Source organism: Hylaeus volcanicus, chromosome 9 (genome assembly GCF_026283585.1).
Source record: "Hylaeus volcanicus isolate JK05 chromosome 9, UHH_iyHylVolc1.0_haploid, whole genome shotgun sequence".
Lineage (NCBI taxonomy): Eukaryota > Metazoa > Arthropoda > Insecta > Hymenoptera > Colletidae > Hylaeus > Hylaeus volcanicus.
The window spans coordinates 2,734,286-2,760,613 of record NC_071984.1 but is presented as its reverse complement, the minus strand read 5'-3'; the positions used below and the strand labels follow the sequence as shown (position 1 = coordinate 2,760,613).

The 26,328-nt window shown below is 37.1% G+C and overlaps 4 protein-coding genes across 9 annotated transcripts; 1 reads left to right on the top strand and 3 right to left on the bottom strand.

Moving 5' to 3' along the window:
- Window positions 1-17: 17 nt before the first annotated feature.
- LOC128882071 (anaphase-promoting complex subunit 2) lies at window positions 18-3,001 on the bottom strand. 4 transcript variants are annotated; one of them, XM_054133647.1, is made up of 8 exons: window positions 2,898-2,978; window positions 2,333-2,786; window positions 2,009-2,247; window positions 1,749-1,929; window positions 1,445-1,670; window positions 1,176-1,360; window positions 561-1,106; window positions 18-467 (listed from the first exon to the last, which is right to left on the bottom strand). In XM_054133647.1, the coding sequence occupies exons 1-8, from the start codon at window positions 2,970-2,972 to the stop codon at window positions 28-30; spliced, it is 2,346 nt and encodes a 781-aa protein (XP_053989622.1). In that variant the 5' UTR covers window positions 2,973-2,978; the 3' UTR covers window positions 18-27. The 4 variants fall into 4 exon arrangements, with proteins under 4 accessions (XP_053989622.1, XP_053989623.1, XP_053989624.1 ...); XM_054133648.1 differs by having other exon boundaries at window positions 561-1,360; window positions 2,333-2,818; window positions 2,898-3,001; XM_054133649.1 differs by having other exon boundaries at window positions 561-1,360; window positions 2,333-2,659; window positions 2,898-2,981.
- Window positions 3,002-3,574: 573 nt separating this feature from the next.
- Window positions 3,575-6,459, top strand: LOC128881758 (uncharacterized). The gene is made up of 6 exons (XM_054133054.1): window positions 3,575-3,873; window positions 3,958-4,342; window positions 4,401-5,186; window positions 5,268-5,687; window positions 5,749-5,811; window positions 6,047-6,459. Exons 2-6 carry the CDS (start codon window positions 3,958-3,960, stop codon window positions 6,457-6,459), a joined length of 2,067 nt encoding a protein of 688 aa, XP_053989029.1. The 5' UTR covers window positions 3,575-3,873.
- A 144-nt stretch (window positions 6,460-6,603) lies between these two features.
- LOC128881759 (sialin-like) lies at window positions 6,604-10,616 on the bottom strand. The gene is made up of 11 exons (XM_054133055.1): window positions 10,299-10,616; window positions 9,817-9,974; window positions 9,265-9,458; window positions 8,901-9,031; window positions 8,678-8,783; window positions 8,289-8,373; window positions 8,009-8,229; window positions 7,776-7,922; window positions 7,568-7,700; window positions 7,237-7,478; window positions 6,604-7,163 (listed from the first exon to the last, which is right to left on the bottom strand). The coding sequence occupies exons 2-11, from the start codon at window positions 9,839-9,841 to the stop codon at window positions 6,945-6,947; spliced, it is 1,503 nt and encodes a 500-aa protein (XP_053989030.1). The 5' UTR covers window positions 9,842-9,974; window positions 10,299-10,616; the 3' UTR covers window positions 6,604-6,944.
- Window positions 10,617-15,788: 5,172 nt separating this feature from the next.
- LOC128881757 (DNA-binding protein RFX2) lies at window positions 15,789-25,829 on the bottom strand. Of its 3 annotated transcripts, none has more exons than XM_054133051.1 (17): window positions 25,566-25,829; window positions 22,354-22,682; window positions 21,676-21,868; window positions 21,328-21,372; window positions 20,902-21,007; window positions 20,652-20,751; window positions 20,419-20,571; window positions 19,955-20,086; window positions 18,979-19,160; window positions 18,163-18,633; window positions 17,910-18,031; window positions 17,731-17,828; window positions 17,308-17,463; window positions 17,027-17,229; window positions 16,803-16,956; window positions 16,670-16,721; window positions 15,789-16,581 (listed from the first exon to the last, which is right to left on the bottom strand). In XM_054133051.1, exons 1-17 carry the CDS (start codon window positions 25,573-25,575, stop codon window positions 16,538-16,540), a joined length of 2,550 nt encoding a protein of 849 aa, XP_053989026.1. In that variant the 5' UTR covers window positions 25,576-25,829; the 3' UTR covers window positions 15,789-16,537. The 3 variants fall into 3 exon arrangements, with proteins under 3 accessions (XP_053989026.1, XP_053989027.1, XP_053989028.1); XM_054133052.1 differs by having other exon boundaries at window positions 22,354-22,664; XM_054133053.1 differs by lacking the exon at window positions 21,328-21,372 and having other exon boundaries at window positions 15,789-16,602.
- Between the last annotated feature and the right edge of the window lie 499 nt (window positions 25,830-26,328).

Genomic DNA, 26,328 nt, shown 5'->3' with positions numbered 1-26,328 from the left:
ACAAAAATGTATCAAAAAAGTAAAAGTTCACGATTTTGGTAGTCGATATAGGCCACCTGAGAATAGTAGTTGATGTTCCCTAACTTTCCTATCAAGAAATTGCCTCAATTCAGGGAGACCGCATTCCATTGCTCCTGGACCTTGCGATGCAAACATTTTCAGCATCTGATGAATCCTTTCCAGAGGCATCGAGTCCAAGTTGGTCAGCATCCCAACGATATAAGACCAAAACACTTGCAATTCCTCCTCTCTCTGATCACTCGCAGAGGCCATTGCACTTTCAACTTCCTCTTCTTCGACAATGTCTGACAGAGTCCTGTTCTTCGTTGTGCTTTCCTCTTGCAATATGAAAGTATCATTAGAGCTTTCTTTCAGAAGACCTTGCGATACCCAAAAAGTTATCTTTCTCCTGAGCACGGTTGCTGGTACGTGCATGACTTCTGCGAGCTCTTCCAAAGTCCATTCTTCTGCAAAAATAATTTGAGGATTAATTAAATGTTTACTGTTACGGGATGGACCACTTAAAACTTGTATTATCGATTAGGGATTGTATTTCTTACTTTTGTCCTGGAAATGTAAGATTATAGTAGCATGTATCGGAGTCACATTTATATCCAACTTTCTATCCTTCAATTCAATCTCCAGCGTAACATTTCCAAGATGAGGTTTCCAACAAAGCGTTCTGTTTCCCTTCAAAGTTTCAAACGCTTTCACATATTTCTGCAACTGATTCTGCACAAACTTGGGTAACTCCAGCTTCCAGTTTTCCTTGAACGGAGGCCAAAATTGCGCAGACAGAATCAAAGCAGACGTAGGGAATTGCTCCTTCTTCAGACTATAATTAGTGTCCGATTGTATATATCCATCTATTCTCTTAGAATCGTACACATCTTTCAGCATGACTTCGCAGTAGTGAAGCTGATTCTCTCCGAAACGCCTCTTCAATAACTCCAAGTAGCGAATTTCCCTTTCTGTATGATAATTTAATTGAGATAGTAATCTATCAGCCAATAAGGTTCGATATTCGTTTACAAATAAATCCTGGCTTCCATATATATTCACCAACATCGAGATTATATCTGACATTCTACGCTGCGCTGATTTCGCTGAAGAAAAGGAACAAATTCGTATCGCATACAATATGTAATACATAATCTTTTCATATCTATACATACCAGGATCAGCATCGACAGGATCAGGCATCCACTTGTCCCAATTCTCATTTTCTTCGTCGCCAGAACAATCATCCAATTGGAGAGATTCGCCTTTGACTAACTCATCTGCCAGATCGCTGGGGGAATCATCGAGTAGATCACTCACAACGCAGCGCACTGTGTCTTCTCTAGTCCTCAAGTAAACTCTGGATAAAATGGAATTCACGTATCAATTGTAAATAAATTTAACGAGAGTTTAATATCATTGTAACGTATAAACTGATCATTACTTGATGGGTTCTGTTATGGTTTCGAGAAGGACTCCCGTAGGATCCAATTGCCTTAATGCTCTTATGGCTGCGATGTAAGCTGTCAGTATATCCGATGTGTTCACACCTGGATGCAACAATCTTGTTTTCAATGCTTCCTGCAGGCTCTCTACCAAAACCTTTCGCAAGTCCGTTCGTTGCAGACAGATATGCAGATCGTCTATCGCTGGCTGAGAATCAGGATACTCTTAACATAAGACAAATTATTATACACGGCGTAATAAATATGCAACAATAATAAGTAAACTTTAACGTAAAGAAATACCTATTATGATATCGAAGAGTTGTTCGATTCTGAATCTTGTGTACGTCTCGTACAAAAAATAGGTCAATTTTTGTTTGAATTTGTCTATAGTGTTACGAGTTTCATCGCTTAGGGACACAGTCTTCGAAAAGCCACCGGAGTATACTCTTAATAACCAACTCATGACAACTGTTTCGAGCCACTGTAGGATCAAATATTATAATTAATATCTTTCGCTTGAAGTTAATGCAAATACAATCTACAAATTATGAGAATCTTACATTTTCTAGCGATTCTAACTGCGATACATCGAACGTTTTATCGCAAGATTGATTCACGTGGTTCTTTATATGTACGTGGATCAGTGATGTAAGAACGTTACCCACTAGTCTTTCCAATAGCTCCAATTCAATCAGTTTCCTGTTCGTTTCGTGAAACATGATCACTATCATTTGACAGCAACATTTTTCTATCTCCTGGTGGCAACCTATGCACTGAGTAGAATCGCTAGTCGTAGTTCCTACGTAACAGATGCATCGTATTAATAAAAATTGCACGAACAGAAAAACAATTTCATGTAAGAATTAAACTCGGATATCAGTTACCGTGCATGGAGTTGTCTGTACAACAAAATACATTGAACGCAATTTTATAGAATTGCTTTACAATGTGTTCGTAATGAAGCGGCAGTTGACTTAACAACGTAGAGCGTACAATCAGCTTGAACTGACCAAGTATATCGTTTCCGATTGGCGTAGAAGTCTCCTGTTGCGTGAGATACTCCAATTTCTTCAATACCGGTAAAAATTCAGTTACGTGGGTATAGAGTCCATCCACTGCACATTTGAAATTATCAAAGCCTTGTTGTCCATCAACGGTACCCATAAATTTCTTCCAAAACACAGGAGCCACATTTGTACGAATGTGTTTTTCTACGTGAAAAATAACCATTCGTTTGATTAAATGCGTCAGGTTTAACGCCTTCGCCTCGTTGATTATCTCCGTGAATTCTTCGTCTGTGCATTCGTTTTGTATCGTACATTCTCCTGATGTACTCAACTACAGCAGTAGAGGTTATGGTATACATACGACTTTGAGAAATGGATAAATTTTTGTGAGAAGATACACGTAATGGTTGCGAGAGTGGATATTAATTCGTATTCAACAAACCTTTTCGTTTAGAATAGGGAATGCGTGCAATATTCGAGAGAAAATATCGGTTGGAGTGTTGTTGGAGGCAGACATATTGGTGACAAGCATGGCTGACCAGTAACCGCTCACTAGGTGTCACTAGGGCTCAGTGAGTGCTCACTCGAATGAATTTATATTTACGTTGTAAATACTTAGTTATTATTGTTATTTACAGTGTTATTAGATTAATAACATAAATTATCGAGATTTTTATTTTGTTACATTGTTTATATCAAGATTTGTAAGCTTTGACAAAATTTCGGATGACGAGGGGCCCAGAGGGGCTTGAGTGGGATACTGCTGCTCCATATTCGCGCATGCGCGGCGAACATGGCATCAATGAAGTATACGCGAGACTAAAAAAGGGTATCTTAATTACCCCGTCATAATTTTACAAATATACAGGGTGTCTCAAAATGTTGGAAGTTCTTGAATGGGGGAGTACGGGGGGTGATTTGAAACAACTTTTTCCTTAGCGAAAATGTTGTCCGAAGGTTTGTTATGGAGATATTAACAGAAAGCTTCGACCAATCAGAGCTCGAGGCGGCCGCGCTCCGCGACCAATCAGAGCGCGAGTACGCCGATAGAGTACCCGCAGTAGCGTTGGCTCATACGCTTCCGCGGGTGCCCCCCCATTTTTACGTAGTGGCGCTATCTAGCGGCGACATCGTGAACTATTTTCATAATAACATAAACATAACCTCTAAACGCGTCAAATTTTCATTGCAAAATGTATGAATATTTCTCCTAATTGTCGAAAAACGACCATGGAATGTTTAAACATTACGGAATATTAAAAATTTCATGTTCATTGTTCGAAATTACGTTCAAGTAGAAATCGACACCCAAACAATACTCCAAATTTAATATTCAACGATCGTAAACATTACATAATGAACTCTTGAAACGATATTCTTTAGAACACGCATAAAAAGATAATTAATTTACTGCGAAGGTACCTAACAACCCAAATAAAGAAAATCGATATCTAATTTCATTTATATCACTCCTCGTTTCATTTATATCTTCCTTACCTTAGATGGCGACCGAAGATGAAGTATGGGCTCAAACCCTAATTACAGTAACTCCAGAGGAAGACGCAACGCTTAGAGAAATTTCAGATACAACGGTCTTGTCTTCGACACCAGACGTACCACTAAGTTTGGACGACAAAATTGTATACAGACGATCGTTCACTCACAGGCAGTTTATAGACTCTAACGAATTGGACCAAGTACCCTCAGAGTCGGATGTAGAAGCACCAGAAGAGTCGTTAAGAAGACCTATGCAGGATGCAGAGAATCAGACGTACCTACAAGGAACACCAATCGTTCAAATTTCCCTTGAATATCGAGACGAGGCCTCCCAAACAATGTACATGAGGCCTCCGTGCTTGCCTTTAACATATTACAAGGATATAATGAGTACGTAGCATTGTACATTGTCTTGTCCTAAGTTCTGACGTGTACCATTTATATTCAGCATCCATGCACGAAAGCTCGATGCCTACGTTAAAGAAGAGCATGGCGACAGCGACTATCGTCACTTTCCATCCTAATGCACCGGAAAATGCTGTATCTATCGAACTGTCCACAAATATACCAGAGAACGATCTCGAAGAATTCGTATCAGAATTAACAAGCAAAGAACAAGCAGAAATAGAAACTTCAGAAATTTTGAACTTTCTAATAGCACGTGCACTTTGGATAATCGATCCGAGTAAAATACAAACAGAGTTACAGGATAAAGAGGTCCAGACCTGTATCAAGTTTAATTGTCACACGAATACTCTTGTGGTGGACCGCGAGACGCAAACCGCCTTGACCTGCGAGCCAAAAAAATCCAATACAACACTCCTATCGAATTATTGGGAGACGAAGAATATAGTTTCAAGCATCTTGGAAGATTGCCTTTCGAAAGGAATAGGAAGTAGAATTGCGATAAATTACGTGATGGAAGACATTATTGATAAGTGTGCAGATAGGATCAGGTATCCCATGGTGGATCAGAGTACGCAAACTATAGTTACGTACCCACGTCACAGAGAAAAAGAGGAAGATATACTACGCAAACTGAGAGTCGACATTGTTGTTGATCCTCTGGAGGCATCTGTTGTAGTAGCACCCTTAATAGACAATTTATTGCAAAGGACTTCTGATACTGTATCCAGAAATGCTCCTGCGATAGTAAAAAATATTTTAGAAAGGACTCTTAAGCGAACAATGACTATAGTTGGGAAACTTATGGAACTTGAACAGGAGTCACAGCGTTAGTACAATATCCTTTGATAAATTGAATGTAACAATGAATATTCTACGATGTTTCATAGTTTCATTTTTTGTTATACAGCCACGCAAATATCTCAAATATTGGAGCAAAGAAGAAAGAAGATCCTCGATTCGATGCTGCACACAAAAACAGAAGCAATGTATACCCAGACAAATATAGCTGGAATTGTTGAGGTAAGAAGAATCAAGGACGAGAGGGATGTTGTGTGTTCCGTCTGTAGAAGACCATCAACCTGCAAATGGTGTACAGGGGATTACGAAGAGAAGACTCCAGAAGTTACTATGCTTCGTACGAAGGACATACTATTGGCATACAAACCCTGCTATGTTATGACTACAGCTTCTGAGAAAGAAACGACTATTCAGACCCAAACAAATGTAATCTATCCACCTTCACCTCGTGTAGCCGTTTCGAAGCATTCTACTAAAGAATCAGAGGGAACGATTAGTATATTCTTGCAACCTGAGATTGGATCACAAAGTAAATATAATTGGAGAATTATAGAATTAGTAAAATGTGTAAAGTGATTGTCATTTTCTAGAGTCTGTTAATGAATGGTCCTGTGTCATCGATGCTACCTTGATGAAACCATGTTCGATGAAGGGTGATACTTTAATTTATCATATCTAGACTGCGGATGCTTATGCATTTATGGCAAATGAAACTATGGGGGAACCTATATCAAGAATATATACGTTATACCCTTTAGAATATAAGATATACTTTCATTTAAATTTCGATTCTTTCCTTGTATCTGTAAAAATAATTTGCATAAACATCCGCATTCTAATCATATCTGTTCCATCCTAACAATACGTAACAAATATAATCATTTACAGAATCCTTGAGCAATACAAATGAAACTACAGCTTCATCGGACAAGTCGAGCTTAAAATCAGGCCAAGATTCTTACTGCGAAGCCTTGACTTCCCAGGCAGCGAATGCTTTGGAAATATTAAAGAATACATTTTGCAGCCGAGAGAACTGCCTGGTCACTTCTCAACACAGCTTGAAGAAGAGTTATGTATCTATGCAAAACGTAGATACATGCGAGAAGTCAACCTGTTTAAATAAGAGTAGCAGTGCTGGCGAAACGAGTACACAAGACACATTCTACACGCAAAATTTCGAAACTTGCTCGAAATTGCGTTTACGCGCTACGCGCACTTGCATCAAACGCAAAGCTGCGAAATCGCGCGGTTTTAAAATTATTCCTATATGTCTCTTGCAAAATTCCGATTCTCAAGAATAAATATTCGTTCTTAAATCACAGCAATCGTACGTGCACATGTATAACTTTAGAATTTAATTTTCCTCTGGGAATTACTTAAATGTATCCATGAAATGTATGCATGAAATGTATTCATAAACAATAAGCTATAAAGAAAACAATCAATCAGGTTTTCAAAACGTTTATTTTATCAAAGAAACGAACAGATGTATGAGTATTAAATCTGTATAGCCGTTTTACAAATGTATAAATTTGCAAGTATGTCCCATGAAAAATTTGTGCCCTTACGAGTGGACCGTAAACAAAATTTATACACAACTATCTTTCACGATAGTTCCGTATCCAATTTGATACACTGAGCTGTATTAATGTACTCCATGTTGCAAAATGCGAGTAGAAAACTTTGTCAATAATGTAAAAAAAAAGAAAAAGAAAATGCAGTTCTTAATAATAATTCTTAGCAGAATTTGATATTCTTCAATTATAGATCGTTAAATTAAGTATATTTATAGACGTTCGTTTTCTTCTTCTTCCTCTACCTGCAATTCTTTCGCAGGTATCTCTGTCATCTGTTCCTCCTCTTCAAGAACCTGCGATACTTTCTGTTGATTCAAATCGTTCCATGGTTGAATCTCGGCAGAACCAAACAGCCAAAACAGTACCGTTGCAGATATGAATACTGCTGCAGAGATCCAAAACATGATACGCCACTCTTCTATTCCATTCTGCAAGAATAATAATAAATTTAAATTTTTCGTCTTTCAAGTTAACAAATTGCCGATTAAATCTGATACGTACTCTCTCGTTTGTTAGAGCGCCGATGATTGGCGGAATAATGAAGCCAGGAAAGCTGCCAAAAGTATTCATGATCCCATACAGAGAACCAGCGTAGTTCGGAGCGAGATCTTGGTGGTTCTGTAAACTGGTCTGACATGCAGCTCCGTTGAAAGTTAATGCCACTATCAACATCACCATTGCAACTGTTGCGTCACAGCCAGCATAGGTCATTATGATTAATGCAACTGCTGGACCGATGTGTGCTGTTGGGTATATCAAATTATTATTTGTATTTATTAGTGAAGAATTAGGTAGAAAGGCTGTCTCTCTAGTTTCTGAGTCGTTTACTAACAGAAGAGCATGAATATCTTTCTAATCCAACCCAGCGTCAGAATATTCTTCCTTCTAACATAATCCCCAGCTGCAGCGAACACTACCCCAGCGCCCAGTCTAGCTATGTAAGGTAGTCCTGTGATAAATCCTCCCTGCGATTCAGTAAATGTTAGAAAATACTTAATAACAGGAAAATACTTAATAAAATACAGTAACGAAACAATTACAGATTTCATGTTGAAACCAAGAACTTCCAAAGTGTATTTTGGTCCATTCGTAGCTATGAAATAAATGCCCCACATGTTGGCGAAGTGGGCCCATAGCAAAGCTAAGAACGGTACGGAAGTAACGACATCTTTCACTGGGAGTTTCACCTAGAATTGGAGCACTGTTTAAGAAACCGATACTTTTATAAATCTAATTATAAATCTAATCTAATCGACGATTTTCAAGCTTTTACCTTCTGTTTAGAAACGGTTGTGCCTATCTGTTCTTTAATATAAGTCTTTTCTCTTTCTGTAATTCCTGGGTGATTGTCAGGTGTATCGTATATGAGATATATCCACAAGACGTAGAAGATCAGTATGAGCCCACTTGTAACATAGTACGCAGTTGACCAACCGTAAGCACTGATTATTTGACCGCAGAGAGCAAATGTTACCACCGTGCCAAAAGGTCCACCTAGAAATGTTTCGTTATTATACAGTTTGATATTGTCTAGGGAACATTTTTTTAAATACCTTGCATGGTCCATATGAACATTCCCTTCTCGCTAGGAGGCACCCACCTAGCAATCATTGCATGAAGAGCAGGATAAACTGCTGCCTAAAAATAGGATTTCTTTTAATATAAACGCGAACAACAAGAAACTTAATTACTTTTCAATAAAATCCAATGACACGAATAATAATAATAATATAACAGTACTAAGTATACAAATTCTATTTTATAAATTAGTCTCTGATAATGAGAGCGATGTAAATCAAAGTTAAATAAATTGTTACCAGTCTTTTTTCAATTTAAAGCGGTACAATTACACCTCTAACGTTTTGTTAAACTGAGATACGAGAATACGAAAATTAAGTTTATCAAAAAGTACGATAATTAAAAAACAATCTCCTAGACTTACACCAAAGAAACCCATCAGAAAACGCAATAGAAATACCACACCGTAATGAAGATGAGCTGCCCAAGGCATCAAAATATTTAATGCTGCAGGTACTAGTGTTGCAAATCTACATTAGCATAGTTCAAGAGGTAGTTAGAATACATGTGACTCCGAATATACGGAATTTAATGGAAAACAGCAATACTGTAATTGTATCGTTGTGTATTGTATCCAATGAACTTACGCTACAACCGTGGAACCCCCATATTTCTCAGCCAGGAGTCCAGCGGGCACACTTGCTGGAAGAGTCCCATAAAAATAGGCAGAAAGCAACAGCCCTTGAATATGTTGGTTCCATTCGTACCTTTCGCCGTACTAAAAAGTAGAGATATAACAGATTGCATAAAATATTACTCCAACGATGTGTGCAAGTATGATGTAATTTATGTAACGTATGATTCTTTTCTGTGTCATCGAGTGTCTTCTAAATTTAATTTATTATAAATCAAAATAGTTTAATAATACTTATTTATCGAGATACAGTTAGATTAATATCGAGATTTTTCCTCCTTAAAAATAGAAAATGACTTCAAAAAAAAAAAGCTCACATCGTTAACGATTGTAGTTCTGTTTTCTGTACTATTTAAGGGTACAACGCTACACGCCGGACCACTTCCTCCGTCTTTACTAGTCGCATTTACCATAGCGACAATGGTAATGGACAAATTTGTCCGAATCATGTACGAAAACATACAAGCTAAAAACATCATTGCTCCTAAAACTCCTCTCCTAGGTATTCTCTCTGAAATATACACACAAATATACATACGTACGTACTGTTTCAGATTTATTTTCTATATGGAATACAGAAGTACCAAGTATAAGTTCAGGTGACGAAAGAGGAGACCAATATAAGCATTTTAAGACAATTTATCGCATATTATTATCCAGAATCCACTTTGCTTTTCATTATAAATTGTACTATCATTTGTAAACCGCCTTGTATATAAATTTTCCTCTGGCTTCCACTTCTAATCCCGCAATCAATGCGCTTACGAATATTTAGAGAGTATGCTATTTCTTTCAAGAGCGCGATAGTTAATGAGTACCCTATGTTAGAAATTGCGAAGAAAAGAATAGTTAAGATGTTGCTTATTTACCCTTGATTGTCCGAAAAGATGCCATTTTGTCGTTTGCTGAGCGTAATCGAGTATATAAACGTGTATAAATGGCTCTTTGATCCCTGGAAACTTCAAACTGCTATCATGACCTGTATTAGAAATTGGTGTCAATAATGCTCGTTGACCAATGAGATTCCCTGCGGAAAGGTTAGGAGATTCAGTATTTAATCGAGGCTATTGGTACATACTGGTTATATTCTAAATAAGAGATAAGGATATATTCTCACTTTGAATTAAAAATTGTATCGATTTAAACTGTTTATATTTGGAGACGTGTAGCTGTAGCTTAGACAGCAAGGATTGATATTAGAAACTAAAAGGAAATATTGTTCGCAGTCAAGAGTTAATATATATATTCTATCGGAGCAATGTTTTATCAAAAGTGAGAATAAATAGAATGAAAAGATCTGTGTCAGTGGCTATCAGTGTATCAGCTAGTAAGATGATTCTTGATCTCTAACCTCTTTTCGCTGTGACGTTTTTCACAGATAAAACGAAGATTCGCTAATATTTTTGGAAGGACGCATCGACCTTCGGGAAGACAACCTTGGATGTCCGAGTGGAAAAATTGAGCGCAGTAACAGTGTATAAATAAATGCAACAATAATTTTTAATTCTCCCACATTATTGCGTCATACGTTCAAACAATTAACACTCTGTACACAAAATAATCGGCCACGCTATTTACAATAATGACTCAATCTGACATGATCAGTCATGATCAGCCGCCAAACTGGCTTTTTTTAGCTTCGTTTGTATTTCACCCTCTTTCCCCCCCAGCCCTCTGGATGGCGTCCGCATCCTTTCCATTATCACCAGCAAGGACGCCAGTAGCGTAGCTATAGAAAATAAAGCGTGATTTCAATCGGTTTATACTTGTACCATCGGGGGGCCCTAACAGCGCCATTTTCTGCTCGCGCTAGATACGTCAGTGGCGCTGGAAACGGAGCGCATGCGCGAGTGGCGGCCATTACGGGTATCGCTGTGCATGCGCCTAGTTACTTGGTTACGCTGTTACTGCGTTTCCATGGTTACCAGCCACTGGCAATCTATAGTAGCCCAACTGGACGTTGTCAATTGTTTAAATAAATATGTTACTGATTGCCGTAATACTTCGAGACGAAATTCGTGGATCGTTACTACCATCTCGTTATAAAATAAGCTGAAATTTCTATCTTATTATACGATAAATCGATAAATAGAGACATGTTTTGTTGCAGTGGCATCTATAAACATTGTTATGTCGCGAATTAAGATGGCGCTCGCGCATGCGCACTGCTCTTAGCGTCAGTAATGTACCTAGTATGAGCATTACTGGCGCTTTAGTCGCCCCGAACAATGATAGAAGTATAAAATAATTTGTATGGCTTCTATCGCGCACTATAATAAAGAAACCGTTATTGAAACTGAAACTGAAAGCTTTTATCGTATCTATATTTGAATTTCTACAGCTATAGTACTGTTCGGCTTTCAACGATGCGCATGCGCGAGTGGCAGCCATCTTTGAATGCTCCGTGAGCGCCAAAATCAATTGAGCGCAATTCAGCGGAATCGATCAGTTAATAAACTTTCAATTTTACTTGACAAAACAACGATAAATTACCACTATACCGACATAATTGATTCGCTCAAAGCCTGCCCTAATACGAAAATACATTTTCGCAATTGTTTTTCCCTTTCCAACCGTTCTAACATTGAAAAATTTCATCTATCAATTATAACATTAACTTTCTTCTTTAAGATTACTTAAAGTATTTACTTAAAGTATTACTAAAGATTACTTCAAGATTACTTAAGATTACGCAACGCTTGCAAAGCAACGAAATCGTACAACACAGATTTACAAGTTTTAAACATATATTATTTATTTTACTTTTATTTTTATTTTTTTTTTTGTGATCCGCACATTCACACAGTTCTTACAGCATCTTATACCTCGCATAACTTTTATATAAGTTGTTATCGTTTTGAGCTGCATTCAGTAAAAATAATTTCATTTAAGCAGTAATGAATGACACTCGATTTGTGCAAATCCGGAGGTATCAAAATATCTTCTATACGTCATAAGAAAAAACGATACTTTTTCCCTTCTTTTTCTCATTCGATAGTCTTTTAATTTTCCCTTTTCTCTCTCTCTCGTTTTTCTTTTTAATCATTTGTTGTTCGCATTATAAACGTCCACTCTTAACATAGTAAATCTTTCCTTTCTGTCTTACAAGTGGAAATATTTAAGGCCGTCTTATTCCGCAACATAGGAAACCGTGGTATGTTTGATCTTTCATTTGTCAACAACAAGACTACAATTGCTCGCACCTTGGTGATAATCGTGAAACTTACAAACAGCGATCCTAAAGTACAAACGAGTATCTTGGAATATAGAATTGTGCATCACGGTAGACTTCTTTCATTTCTGATAATAGTTTTTTTCATTTAGCTTTATCATTTTTACTTGTTTATTTTAAAACATCTTGTTCTTAACGTCGGTTGTTATCGTTACACAATTCTATATTCGGCTGTACTTATCAACAGTGCATGTATTCTCCTCGACAGGAAAAGAAAACATTGAAATCCCTTAGAAAGCCATTCTTATGCTAAGTACACATACGTATCGATAGTTGGTTTTTTTTTTTTTGTTTTATACATATAAGCTCATTATAGTTATGGAAATATTCTATCCTTTCTGCTTGCACAAATAATACACGCGCAACCAGTGGTCGATGTACTGTGTGATACTCAATCCCTGTTTCTTCGACTTAAAACTATAAAGTTCTGACTAGCACGCAATATTTTCTTTACAATAAATAAACATATATATTCTATATCCGTTAAATCTATTCCCTTGCGTCGCAATGCAATCAATTTGACCAGCGTTTAGTACCCTTTATTACGACCTTCGATAAAGCAAATCGGTTTGGAAGAATGTCTTCAGCCGCAAAGGCTCGATTAAATAGAAAAAAAGAAGCGACGTACGTACAATTTCTTCTTCCAAACTTTCCTCCGGAATTTAGTTTCTCTGTTACATTGTTTTTCTTTCATTTTACTTCAAGCGCAAAATACCATAAAAAATTGAAGCAGCCCTGCAGAGAAGCCCCAAAGGAAGAGCGCAAGTTTTACATTCGTTTGTTTCATTTACTTTGGTCGTTTGGCCTCGGAAGCTTCTTATCGATTGTATACAATTAAGGTACGGTAAAAAAATTGTTTGTTTTCTTTTTTTTTCTTTCTTGTATGAAATAAAAGGCACCAAGTTTTGCCAAACATCTAGTTTGTTCATAGGAGTTTGCATCTTTCGATTAACTGTCGATCGTAGCGTTTTACAGCGAAGTTCATCGTTTCTGCATCAATATGTGTCGTTTTACAATTTTCTTCGTGAAACCAAGCAGCTCGTACCGATCTCATTTATTAAGTGTCGCATAATTCTTTTTAACGATGGTACACGTGTAAAGCTTGGCAAATGGTCTATACAGCAGTGCTTTTACAATAATAAATACAATTGGAACATGATCCTTGACGATTTCAAATAATAGTATCTCGATGTACTCGTCGTCGAATAATTAACATTATGTGTACAATGTATTTTGGAGAAACTCTAAACGTTACGTAAGATCAATTGAGCGCAAGTTCCCAGACGATAGAATCATGAATGATCCTTGGCGATTCCAAACAATAGTCTTTTGATGTATTCGTCTTCGAATAATTAACATTATGTGTACACTGTATTTTGGAGAAACTCTAAACGTTACGTAAGATCACTTAAGTGCAAGTTTCCAGATGAATCCTTTATCGATTGAAAGTATTACTTTAACAAGCATTTCGACATCGATAACCATAATAATTAAGTTACTGGAAAAATATATAAAGCGGCATGTATCAATTTCATTGAAACTTTGTACTTATTCAATGAGATACAATCATATAAATCAATTACATGAATACGAGTACACAAAATATAAATCTATATATATATATTTATATATATATATATATATGTATGTATACATATTGAAAATATAGAGAACAAATGTGGAAATGAGAAATGAATACAAAGTTTTAATGAACTTGCGGTTAGCAACAGATTCTATTCCCCTCTCTAAAATGCTAATGGAAAGAAACATTAAGCTAGAATAATTAGAAGTCTTTTGGTGTCACATAAATAAAACTTAAATTCGTCTATCGATTCAGCCAGCGTCTTATAAAATCTCCGTTCGATTTTGTTTAAGAAGTAGCTGTTAAATATATACAAATAATTCAGTTTAATCGTAATAATAAATTAACATACACAAGAACAGTATCATTCGCTGTACATAAAACAAAAAAAGAAAAAAAAATAATAAGTATGTACGTTTTCAACATTCGAAACAGCTCGTACATTTTCAAAATAATGTATGTATATACATGTATATAACAAAAGAAATGTGACGTGAAATTCCACGATGCACACTTAAATCCTAGTACTTTGTTACACAGAAGAGTTACTCGAGTGTCTACAAATATAAACCATATATCGACACACACTTGATTTTTTTTTTCTTTTATAGTAGATATATTAAAATTATTTAAATGCGAAGCATGTTTGAAGACACTCACAGCTTCTACTGTTACCTTTTTTTTTTTGTTTGTTTGTTTGTTTGTTTCTTTTAAACTTTAACAACTGTGCACTTGTTTCTATCTGCCACATTGTTTGTATATGTATGTACATTTAATGCGAGAACCATATATTCTATCAGTAAATCAAAACGATTATTTTATATATCGTTACACCAATCTCCACTGTTGTTTTGTACTATTCGTTTAAAAATACTGAAAGAATATATATATAATAGATTGGTCCTTACTTAAATGATTTCTGAAATCTATGTTTAATACCTGAATACCTTGCGAATACATGAAAATATATTCCAGTAAAGTTTGAGGTTTTAATTTTAGTATCAACGCTTGACCTTCGAAAAGTTTAAATGAGAAATACATGGAACTTTTCAAACGGTTACTGTTTTTTGTTATAACTGTGGTAAAAATTGACAGAGTGATTTGAAATTTGGCAGAGTTATTACTTATAATTAGTAGTGAACCTAAATAGGAATTTATTTTACTCTCAATATTTTTTATATTTTTGCATACCGTGTGCATTTTGTAGTTTCTTGCACATTCAAATTTCCTATAAATGCATAAAAATCCGCAGCCTACTTATAATAATAGGAAGAAGTCCAACAAATTTCGAATTTTAATCTTAATATATATATTAAGATTATTAATAATACTATATATCAACCAACACTATCTCAAATGTTCCAAATATAAATTGTTATCGAAAGAAGAACTTTGACATACTAAATTTTTGAATTACCTGAAATAGAATTTTTGTTTATGGAACATTTATAAAAAAAAATAATAATAAATAAATTCATATTTAAAACATTTAAAATAATGTTACAAAAATATTTCAAGTGGAGAAAGTAGCTTCGTATTTACTTACCTGATATATAAGGATATAATTGAGATAAAAATTTGAAATTTTTAAGGCTTCTTCCTATTATTACAAATAACAACTCTGCCAAGTTTCAAATTGTTCCGTCAATTTTTACGGGAGATATAAAAAAAAGAAGTTAACCGATTGAAAATAATGTATTTTCCATTATTTAAAATTAAAACCTCGAATTTTACAGGAATATTTTTTTATGTAGGCGTAAGGTATTTAGGTGGTGCGTTACGACATCAGAAATCATCAAAATACCGACCGAAGTCTAATATATATGGAGTGTAACAGACGGCTTAGAACAGAACTCGTTACGCAGCTCGATGTATAATGAATAAATCACGTTAAAAAATATGAACGTTGGAGATTATCTAAAAACTCGTACGGTTATATTAATCTAATCTGCATCTGGTAGGAATAGTTTTATTTTACGTTTTGACAATACCGTCGTCAGGGCGGATTTAGTAAAATGTTGACGAGCAATTGTGCAAAATAGAATCCGTCGATATGAATAGTTTTTCTTTTGCACAAACTGACGTTCGCTATTTTAAGCTCACTCGACTCTACAGCGTATTAAACGTTTAAAAAAAGAAGAAAACACGAAACATAACACGAATTTGGATGGTCTGTTAACAAATCAATAACTTCGTTGACCCTTTGCGCTTCAGCGACGCCGAGTTAATTCCATCGAATAAAATAACGAAATAATAAAGTCATTCCGTGAAATGGTCGCTGAATTATTTCATTTGTTGCGCGATAACAGAACCGCGAGGCTCTTTGAGTGCAAAGCGTCGACGTAAGGCATCGAATTCTTCCAACAGTAAAAATTCAAGGAAACAAGAGATTCGATCGAGTAAACCTTTTGATATCGATGCTATAAGGGCATGAGAAATTCATGGTCCCGTATATTTTCTCAATGACGTCTCGACTAGATGATACATTAACGTACTAAACATCGTGCCAGCGATACCTTGCGCTTGCTCGCGCGAAGCAAGGCTCCGGTTACGTATTCCTACGCGTTTATATCACACAAAACTTACTTAGATTGTATACATCCTGGGCGTTATGCAAAAATCCTCTTTCCGGAGTCGTAGTACGAGGTTCTCGTCTCATAGAAAAATTATAATTTATGGGACTAGCGTGTTAGTAGGCCTGCCATGCTCTTGTGCTAACGTTCCGTTCTCAGGTGCTAACGACTTACTCGCGAAACTAAAGGGCGTAGGCACGCAGTTAGCTTAGCTTCATACGCTTTGATTGACTCGTGTTTGATGCATCTAAAAGAAAGAAAACACTCTCTAAGATACGTTTGTTTTTCGTGGATCGACGAACGTTTCTAGGGAATATGAACGAAATGTGATTCACCTCCGTTGGATGTTGCGCCGAACGCGCTGACCAACGAGCAGTTTTGACTTTTCTGGAAGAAAACGTAACTATGAATTACAGAATTGTTATTATTACAGAATTCTTAGCTTGCGACGAGGATAGAGATACGCACATCTCCCATTACAGCTATAGGAGTCGTTCCCGTGGCGACAGCCACTTGATGCTCGATCAAGTAGAACATGTATTCGTCGTACAACAATCGAATAAGGTGAAACGATCCGAAGCTGGCTGCGCTTCTTAGGGTGAGGTCGCGAATCACCATGGAACTGTCGAACGAGACGAATGAAATTCTGAATTAATAAAAGATCAATTATTTAGCAGGTTCGGGATCGTCACCTGTAGAAAGACCACTTGAGCAAAAATTGCCGGGCAGCCTTTGCAAACGTAGGTTTCTCTTCGAACGGTTTAAGGACCTGCGTCACGACGCTTTTCAGCCAGATCGCCCAATCCTCCAAAGAATTTTGCTGCTGTAGAGTCACTTTGAAATCCGCTTCCAGCCGTTGCACCATCGTGTAGTCGCATTGACACACCCAAGAAGCCTGAAAACGACGTGATTTTTACTTGATTTTATTCGAAAGGCACGGAAGTATAATCCGGTTCTTAAACGGTGCAGATACCTGTTCTTGAACATTGTGGAAGTCGACGCGATTCAAGTCGGCCAGCATTTGATTTATTTGACTAGAATTTTGTAGAACCGCGCGAGCTGCTTGAGCGAGGTGATTCAGGGACGTGTAACGCCTTAGTGTCTGGGCAAACGCAGATACAGCGGTTAACTGAAATAAATTTTATTGACAGGGACAGATCGCAGAGATGTGTATAATATCAGGTTGTCCAGAAAATTCGTGGCAATTTTTAAAAAACATTCAAACATTCAAATTGAATTTTAATATATATTTATTGAATTACATAGGTGCCATTTTGTTCGACAACCTTCCCACCTTTTAAGGGATGTATGCATGTTATTTGTTTTCAACTACTTCGATGTATTCAGACATGGACTTTCCGGACAACCCACTATATCATATATCTGTTCGCAGTACCTTTATCTGAGTCATTTCCTCTGGACAGTCAGCCATCGCTGATGTTAGCCATGACTCCAATCCTTTCGCAAAGTTTCTGATGGACTGCGTCAGTGAACCTGAAGATACATTATAATTAATTCAATAATTAGAGTCAAATATCTTCAAATATTCTTCAAAAAAGAGTCGATGCAACTCACTTGGTATGGGTCTCAGTACGTTAGGCATTAGTACTTCCACCAAGTTTTGGTAAAATGTATAGTCCACCTTCCTAATGAAATCTTGGACTTCGGAGCACTTGCACATCTGATACAATTTGGTTCTGGACATGGAATAGTTAGAATTAGGATTAGACATCCGACACAGTTTGGTTCTGAACGTGCTATAGTTAGAATTAGAATTGTTTACTTGACAGATTGAATTTTTGAAAGATACGATAGAATCTTCGCTTACTTGGATAAATATTTTTCTTCCTCGCACTCGTCGCCGTTATTATTGTCCTGGCTGCGCCAAAATTCCCTCCAGAGGCTCTCAACGGTGGCGAATTCGAAATTTAGGACAGCATCGAGGAAAGCTTCGCAGTGTTCTCTGTATATGCTACGGAACGTGTCGATATCTTCCAATGTGCAATCTTCGGGGAGGGACGAGCCGTGCCCGACTATTATCTCAGGGAATTCAGGAATGGCTCCGCTTGCTTCACCGAGGTATTGATGATACTGCGGCGGTGAAGTGTTCGAAGATATATTTGTATTCGAATGGGTGTTGTTTTCGTACGTGGTGTCTTGCTTTTGATTCACAAACTTGAATCGTTTCGTTTGGGAGTTTGCACTTTGCTGCTGACGGGGCGTTCCATCCTCGTTTAGCATTACTAAAGGCGAGCTGGGTTTCACGCGAATACCATAGTAGTGATACTTGGAATTTCCTCTGGAAGAAAAAGAAATGATAAAATATTATAGATATTGTGGTGATGTACACGGACATTCTAAGATAGTAACACGTTGGTAGCCACGTCATCCAGAAATGCGTGACAGGACTCTTTATTAAGGAACTAAAGAAATTAATTTCAAAGGTGAGACAATAATGAAAATAATTCTGGACAGGATTCGTGAAATTGATGACGTTAAAAAAATAAATACTACGACAGATGTTAAATTATCTAATTTCCAATAGTCTCGAGACAAAATGTTAACTTCATAACAATTTTCACGAGGTTTAGCTTGGCACCCAACGTGTTGGTTATGTTTAGAATAGAGGTGTAAGGTTGATTACCTCGTGCCTAAGCGTCTAGTCCTCAAACCCAAGAAGACGGAACGTATTAATTTTCCAAAACTCGCTGCGTTTACAGGATCCAATTTATTCTCAGAACAATGACGTAAGTAATGGTTGTAGAGAGTTGATCTTGGAAGGGAGACACCGTCTGCTGTTTCGTAATTTTCAAGCAGCCAGTGGACCTGTTTATAGAAGAATTATTAGAGATCATTAAACCATTGAGATTCAATTTTTTTTTTTTAATTACGATACATCATAGATACAGCGAGAGAAGTGTGTATTTAATAAGATACCAGAGACGAAATGAAAGTTAGCAACTAAATTACTCCCAACATTCACAAATATTAGTTACGGTTAGGGAGATTCAATTTTTTCTAATTACGATACATCACAAAGTGAGAGAAGCATGGATTTAATAAGATACAAGACACAAATGGAAGTTAATTATAGTTATGAATATTAATTATTAGATTGCGGATCTTTATGCATTTATAGGAAATTTGAATGTGCAAGAAACTACAAAATCCAAACAATACGCAAGAATATAAAATAGATTGAAAATAAAGTTCATGTTATTATATTTGCAGAATAAAATAAGGCACGTTTGCGAAGATTTTATATCGCATAAGGATCCGCAGTCTATTAATTACAGTTATTTCAAATAAAGTCTTGAGCTCGTTAAATGCAAAAATCATTCCTAAGAAAGCAATTATACTACGATAAATTAATGCAATACAAATGAAAAGAAACTGTAGAGTAACAACTAATTTACTGCTAGATTCACGAATATTAGTTATAATTGTGTTGGAAGAAACAGTTTCGTCAGCTCGAATAAAATGTTGAACTTATTAAATTCTGAGTACAATAAAGCGCACCTATGAATATAAAGAATCCCTAAAGCAGTTATCACTGAGAAACATGCTACGGTAAATTAGTACGAGGCTAAGCCTGCGAATAAGGATGGTGTATCTCTTACTGTGGCTTGAGAAACTCTAGTGGCATGCGTCATGTTTGCTGCAGCGGCTGCAGCATCTTCCACGGTGACGGGAGTACCTCCTGAATTACCGCTGATCAAGTATGCCCCTCCACCCCCGCTAACCACAGTTTCCTATCGAACAACCCAAGACACCAATAGCTTGTTAAACCCCGAATTTAAAAAGGTACATCGCATTTCATAAATTTCCATTCATTAAAATAGAGGAGAAAGAGTACAAAGTTCCTAACAATTATAATCGCGAGCATCGTTCGTTCTTTAATCAAAAATATATGAATTATTCGATTTAGAATCGCTCTTTTTCCCCCTTTCGCAATCATGCAGGGCTCCCATCCCTGTGGGAATAAAGATCTGCGTTACGTAACAGTTTCTAAAAGTTTCAAACGATAAAGGAAACGGGAAAACAGAAGCAGTTAGAAACGGAGATTGTAAACATGCAATCTTACAGCATTTTCTGTCTGTGGACTGGCACGTGCAGCTGCGGATATCAGCGCGTGTGCTGTAGGGTCTCCGTCCACTACGCTTTGTTGGATTAAGTATGTGCCGTTGCCCTGAGATAGTAACTGTCCTGTTGTCGAATTCGATCCTTGTCCAGTGACCTTTAATTGTGGACAAGTATCGTATCTCAATTGTATTCAATTGTATTCGTTGTTATAGGATTACCAGTTTTGTGGATTACCTGTGTGTATGTCACTGGAGTGGACGCTGGTGTGTAATACTGACTGGAAGCAGGAGTGTACATTGCTCCTGCTTCTCCAACAGCGTACACAGGATATGTCCTGCGAACATACAATGTATGTAATTAAACTTCATCGAAGACCTTGGAAAAACTTCATCGGAGACCTCATCATTGGATAGAATATTTTTCTGCATTGATCTGTTGCACCTTCCTCTGATTAAAAGATCCAACACGTAATGTATGTACTCACATCTGACCATTTGTCGGTATATACGTGGACCCATCCCCCTCAACGTACTGAACATAAGTGGGATGAGAAACTGACTCGGACCCCACTGCCTCTGGTTCCCCTGACACTGAAACAGAGACGATGCGTTTTAATTTATTTACACCCTTCGAATGATAAAACTTGGTAAGATGCACGAACATTTAAGACAGGCTTGTACCTTGCCAAGAAATCAGATGAAAAAATAGAGCGTCAACATTCTCAAAATCATATCTGACATTCTTTACATTTCTTTTTTCCTTTATATTTTTTTATAGATACAACTATGTATTAACGTGAGACGTATACATGCAAAATCAAGAGTGTATTAATATACGACACGTTATAGTTTTATAAATATATGTACATAATTAATGAAAATAACGCATGCTGATTATGTTCTGCCCTCACCTACTGCCGTCGTGAGAGACGCGTAAGATGGTGAATCACTGGTGCCTAGTGTGGTCAGAGTAGAAGGACAGAGGTGCATGTTTTTCAGCAGCATGGAAAGGGCCAAATCTCTACTCAAACACTATAATTTTTCAAACTGATCCTGATACTGACCCCTAACATAGTAACTCTTTCAACAACTCATTGCAATTTCTTTTACGTATACATAATCATTGATAGCTACAGAACCAACTCTTTAAACAAATCTCTGCTAGTAATTGACAATGTTGATTGCGTATTAAGACTGATAGTGTATCAAGACTGAACGTGAAATAAGAGTGTTTCACAGTTGTTTTACTTAAAACACACCTGTTACAGTAATAAAATGCGGAGAACCACTGACGATAGTGCCAGCTGATGTGGACGCAGTGTCTGAATCCACAAGGGTGTGCTGACCGGAGTGGGTAGTGTTCACTACAACTTGTGCTGTGACGTGTGCTGGGGTACCTGTCGAGCCGTTGGAAGAGTCTGCAGCTGCTTCAAGCGGATCCTGAACCAATAACTAAATTATTATTTATAGTATGCATGTTCTCGTCATCAACTGTTAGGGTCTATATAATAACAATATCAGTGTTTACAAAAGATTTCTTTCGAGTATATACTTCGATAACATATAAGTAATAAATCAAGTCTGGTTTTTTGTAAATTATAATCTAAGCGCACACGAAATATTAAAATAATATACTTTGGTTGTAGATTCGAGTATAAAACAAACTTTTTGCAATGTTAAATTAAGCCAGAGAAGAAATTTTATTGCAAGTGGACGCAAAATGTTCAAATAACATACTCTAGTTGTAGATTTAAATATAAAACAAGTTAATTGCAATGTTAAATTATTCCAGAGAAGAAATCTTATCGCAAGCGCACGCAAAATATTCAAATAATATACTTTTGTTGTAAGTTTAAATATAAAACAAGCTTCTTGCAACGAATGAAAGAAGAAATCTTACTTTGAATGAATAATCAAAGTAACATAATGTAACAAACCTGGATGGGTTGCAAGTTGTTTGGACTGGAAGGATCAGGGCTGGTGACGACAGTGATGAGTTGCTGGCCCCTGGTGGACTGACTCTGTGCCGCACTGCCACTGCCACTTGAACTGGAAGTAGTCACGACAACGACGCTTGGCTTAGGTTCCACCCCCACTGTTGTAGAGCCACCCCCACCGTTATTAGTTCTGGTGGATGCTGCGAGGGCATACTGAGCTCCTGTCGTAGTCATGGTGATCACTCCTTCGGCTCTCTCTACTCCCACGGTATCACCACCACTGCTACCTCCCCGTTTCTGGAGGGTAGGATCTGCAACGCACACAGGTGCTGCAAATATCAATAATGTCTTCCGACTACTGCTGTGAAATCCCCTTGCCCCGTCTCACAAAATGTAACATACAAGAAAACTAATAAGAGGAGAAAGCTAATGGAAGAGAGAAACTATATTATTGTGATATAAAAGATAGTTTCAAGGAACTTGTAATTCCTGGCAGAAGATAAAATTCTTTTCTTCTTACTAGAGTACAGAGCTTGCTTGCATTTGCTCGATTAAACTTGATATTGATTATATCTTGAGGATATATGTTGATTTGTTTACATGCATATTGTGGCTAAAAATTCATTTAAAAAAAAAAAAAAAAAAAAAAATTAGAGGAAAGAAAAATCATAGAATTCATCATTTGTTGAAAACGTAACAAATATGTTTACGAATCGAGCCCATTTATGTGATCGAACTCCCCTATGAATCGTTTGATATGCAGATAGATTAGCAGAGCACCCTAACCTACAAATGGTGAATCGAGTAATTTTTCGCAGGTGTACAGGATTCAATATTATATCTGCAGATCAAAGGGAAGCCCCGAGGAGCTTCCAATGCGAAAGGAACACGTCATGGTCGTTGCGACGAGTGTATAGCAAAGTGTGTTGGTACGTCCTGTACCTGTAGGGTGGCAGGTACCAAACACAATGTTACAAAGGGCAGAAAGGGAGAGGGGTGGTGGCTAAAATGCCCTGTACGCGTGACTGAACACATAGAGCTCTTTTGCAAGGGGTTTAGGGTGTATCGGTGGAAAAGGTTAGATCATAGATGCAATTAGAGAGCATTAAAACTCCCTTCCGACCAGTAGCAATAAGTTCTTTAATTAGGGGTCCAGGTGCTCGTAGGAAGGAGCAGGAGTTTTCTATCGAAAGGGGGCCACCAGTATGTTCAACGTACACTTGTTAGTTCATTGAAAACAATTCCTATCTATTTCTATCTATCTTCATTTTCTTACCGGCATAATTGTTTTGTTCTCTTACAGTTTAGAGTAAATGAAAGAAATAATATTTGTGTATAGTTACAGGAGCTACCGTGCCATTCTACAGGGTAGTGGTTACATTGGAAAACCCACAGTGTGTACACCTGGCCTGTGATACGCATGACTGGGCTTTGGGACCACTCTGTCGTGTCTTATCTCTCTTGCTTTACAATACTTGCTCTTTGTTCTTTGGGAATATTTCCCTTGGAAGCTTTGTAAAATTCAAACTTTCCACTCTCTTCTAATGGTAGACTGTGGATCTTTGTGTAAATTTATGTAAATTTAAGTAAATAACTTCTAACTAGGAATTTATTTTACACTGCAAATATTATGAAATTTTACTTTCAATTGTTTTTGATACTATTGCATACTTTGTGCAAATTTATACAAATTTAAGTAAATAATTCCTGTTTCTAATTAAGAATTTATTTTACTCTGCAAATATTACAATAATGTATACTTTATTTTCAATATTTTTGAATCTTATTGCATACTTTTCGCATTTCGTAATTTCCTGCGCATTCAGAAATCATTCAAAAATCCACAGTCAGGTTTCCAACCTGCTATCTCTGTACGATGAAGAAAAATAGACAATACGAAAGAATTACAATGCGCCGAACTTGAAAGGAAAATATACAGGAATCAAGATGCACAGAACTTGAAATTCAAGTATAACGAAGCATGCATGCAAACAAATAATGCGCGAGCAATAATTGAATAGTTAAAAGGAGCTGGTTTCCAGCTGTGCTATTCCTTTCATGCCTCAAGAAGTTCATTGACATAATTGATAAGCCCATTTTAATTAAAAGCTGCAGATATCAGATACCCCTTGGATGAGGGTGCACAATAAATTCAGTAAAGCGTAAGGTGATAGGGGAATATCGAAAGCAAGAAATCCACAATGATTCCCTTCCATGGAAGAAGTAGTACGGAAGGAATCATTCTTTATTGATACAGGGATGCTCAGGGGGAACCAGTGAATTGGAAAATGTAGGATTTCTGAGGATATTAAGTTTTTGAAATATTAATTCGATCGACTTAATGCTTTAACAATTGGTAGCGTATTGATTGTCTACTTTGATGAGACAGTTAATGCTTTGTTATCTATTATTGAGATTGTGTGCTTCTATTATTATACGAATTATGAGATATTGTATAAATATTAATCTGGAAATGATTCCAACAGACAAAATGAATATTGTACATAAACATTGTATAACGCTAATGATGTCAAAATGAGAAATATTGTTGAATTGTGTTATAAATGTAATTACTACCAAATGGTGAAGCATTGATATACATTGAATTTCTTTCTATATTACTCTAGATATACAAAGGATTAGGTATAACTTACATACTATAGATACATTAAGTTTCCTTCAGAGATTGATCCAGGCATACAAAGGATGGAATAAAGCTTGCAAACTACAGACCATTCAATGTGTTAATGGTACATTGCAATATCTGGGAATAGAGAGTTTCAAGGGTCTCGATATCAACAAATCATGAAAAGATACTCCAAGATCAAGAAGCTTGATCATATCCAATTGATACTTTCTTGACCCCACTTATGTTAAATTTACTACCCACAAATAGTCTGCATAATGAACCCCGATATCATCAACGATACAATTATTCTATACTTTCCTTCCATCATAGACCGATCCCTTCTCGACCCAGCTTATATTATACCTGGTATCCGCAAATAGTCGGCATAATGAACCCACATATTGTCAACTATAAAATGATTATCACCCACTAGATAACGCGGTCGGAATTCAAAATTCAGGACCGTACGCGACGTTCCCCTGTACATGAACGAATAAATTCTAGAAAAACAAAGCATCGATACCGAAAGTATCGTTATCGGAATGGTAAGACAGCGAGACTCGTAGGTCTCTTTTTCGCTCACCTGTCTTCATGAATGGCGTGTACTCTAATACGACGCCCGGGCGCACTTGCGCGTCCGAACGTGTTCCCCCACGTATTTCGGTCGATCTTTTCCCGTTCGAGGAACAGCCGTGCCCGTCACCCAGGAGACCACGCGACAGCCAAGCTACCGTAACGGAAAAAACGAGACAGGACACTCCGACGAACTTATATATTTTGTTGTCGAATGGTCGGAGTGTTGGTTGTCTGCTACTGCGGTCTCCTTGACTACGGCATCACTGCCCGCGTCACGACCATTACCGTACGAAATGGTTGCTCGCGAGGGTGCAGTACCCCCGTTCCCAATGTTCGATAAGTTTGGGGCACGTTCAGGGCCGACCGAAGGAGGGGCGCTTTAACGGTTACAGGTAGGGTAGTTCCAAACAAATAGGACAGGGTGTCAATTTCGGGAATGATAAATGTAATGTGTGTATGTTATCTTGAACGAAATTTTTTTTAGAAAAAATTTGCAAAATTTTTTTTGGAAGCGCAGGAGATTTATTGGACTCGTAGACTGGGATGCGGGAAACCTTGGTACGACCCTGGGTAGCGGGTTTTCGTACCACTGGTGCCATCGGTGGCGAAACGCTCAAGCTTGTAGCGAAGGTAGTTCTCACTGTCGCCGCAAGATGGCGTTGCTAAGAAAAGGATTGAGGCGACTTTCCACCAATTTGGCAATTGTAATACAAGGTGTCCCAGAAATGTTGTAACACCTCGAAAGGGGTGGTTCGGGAGGTGATTTGAAA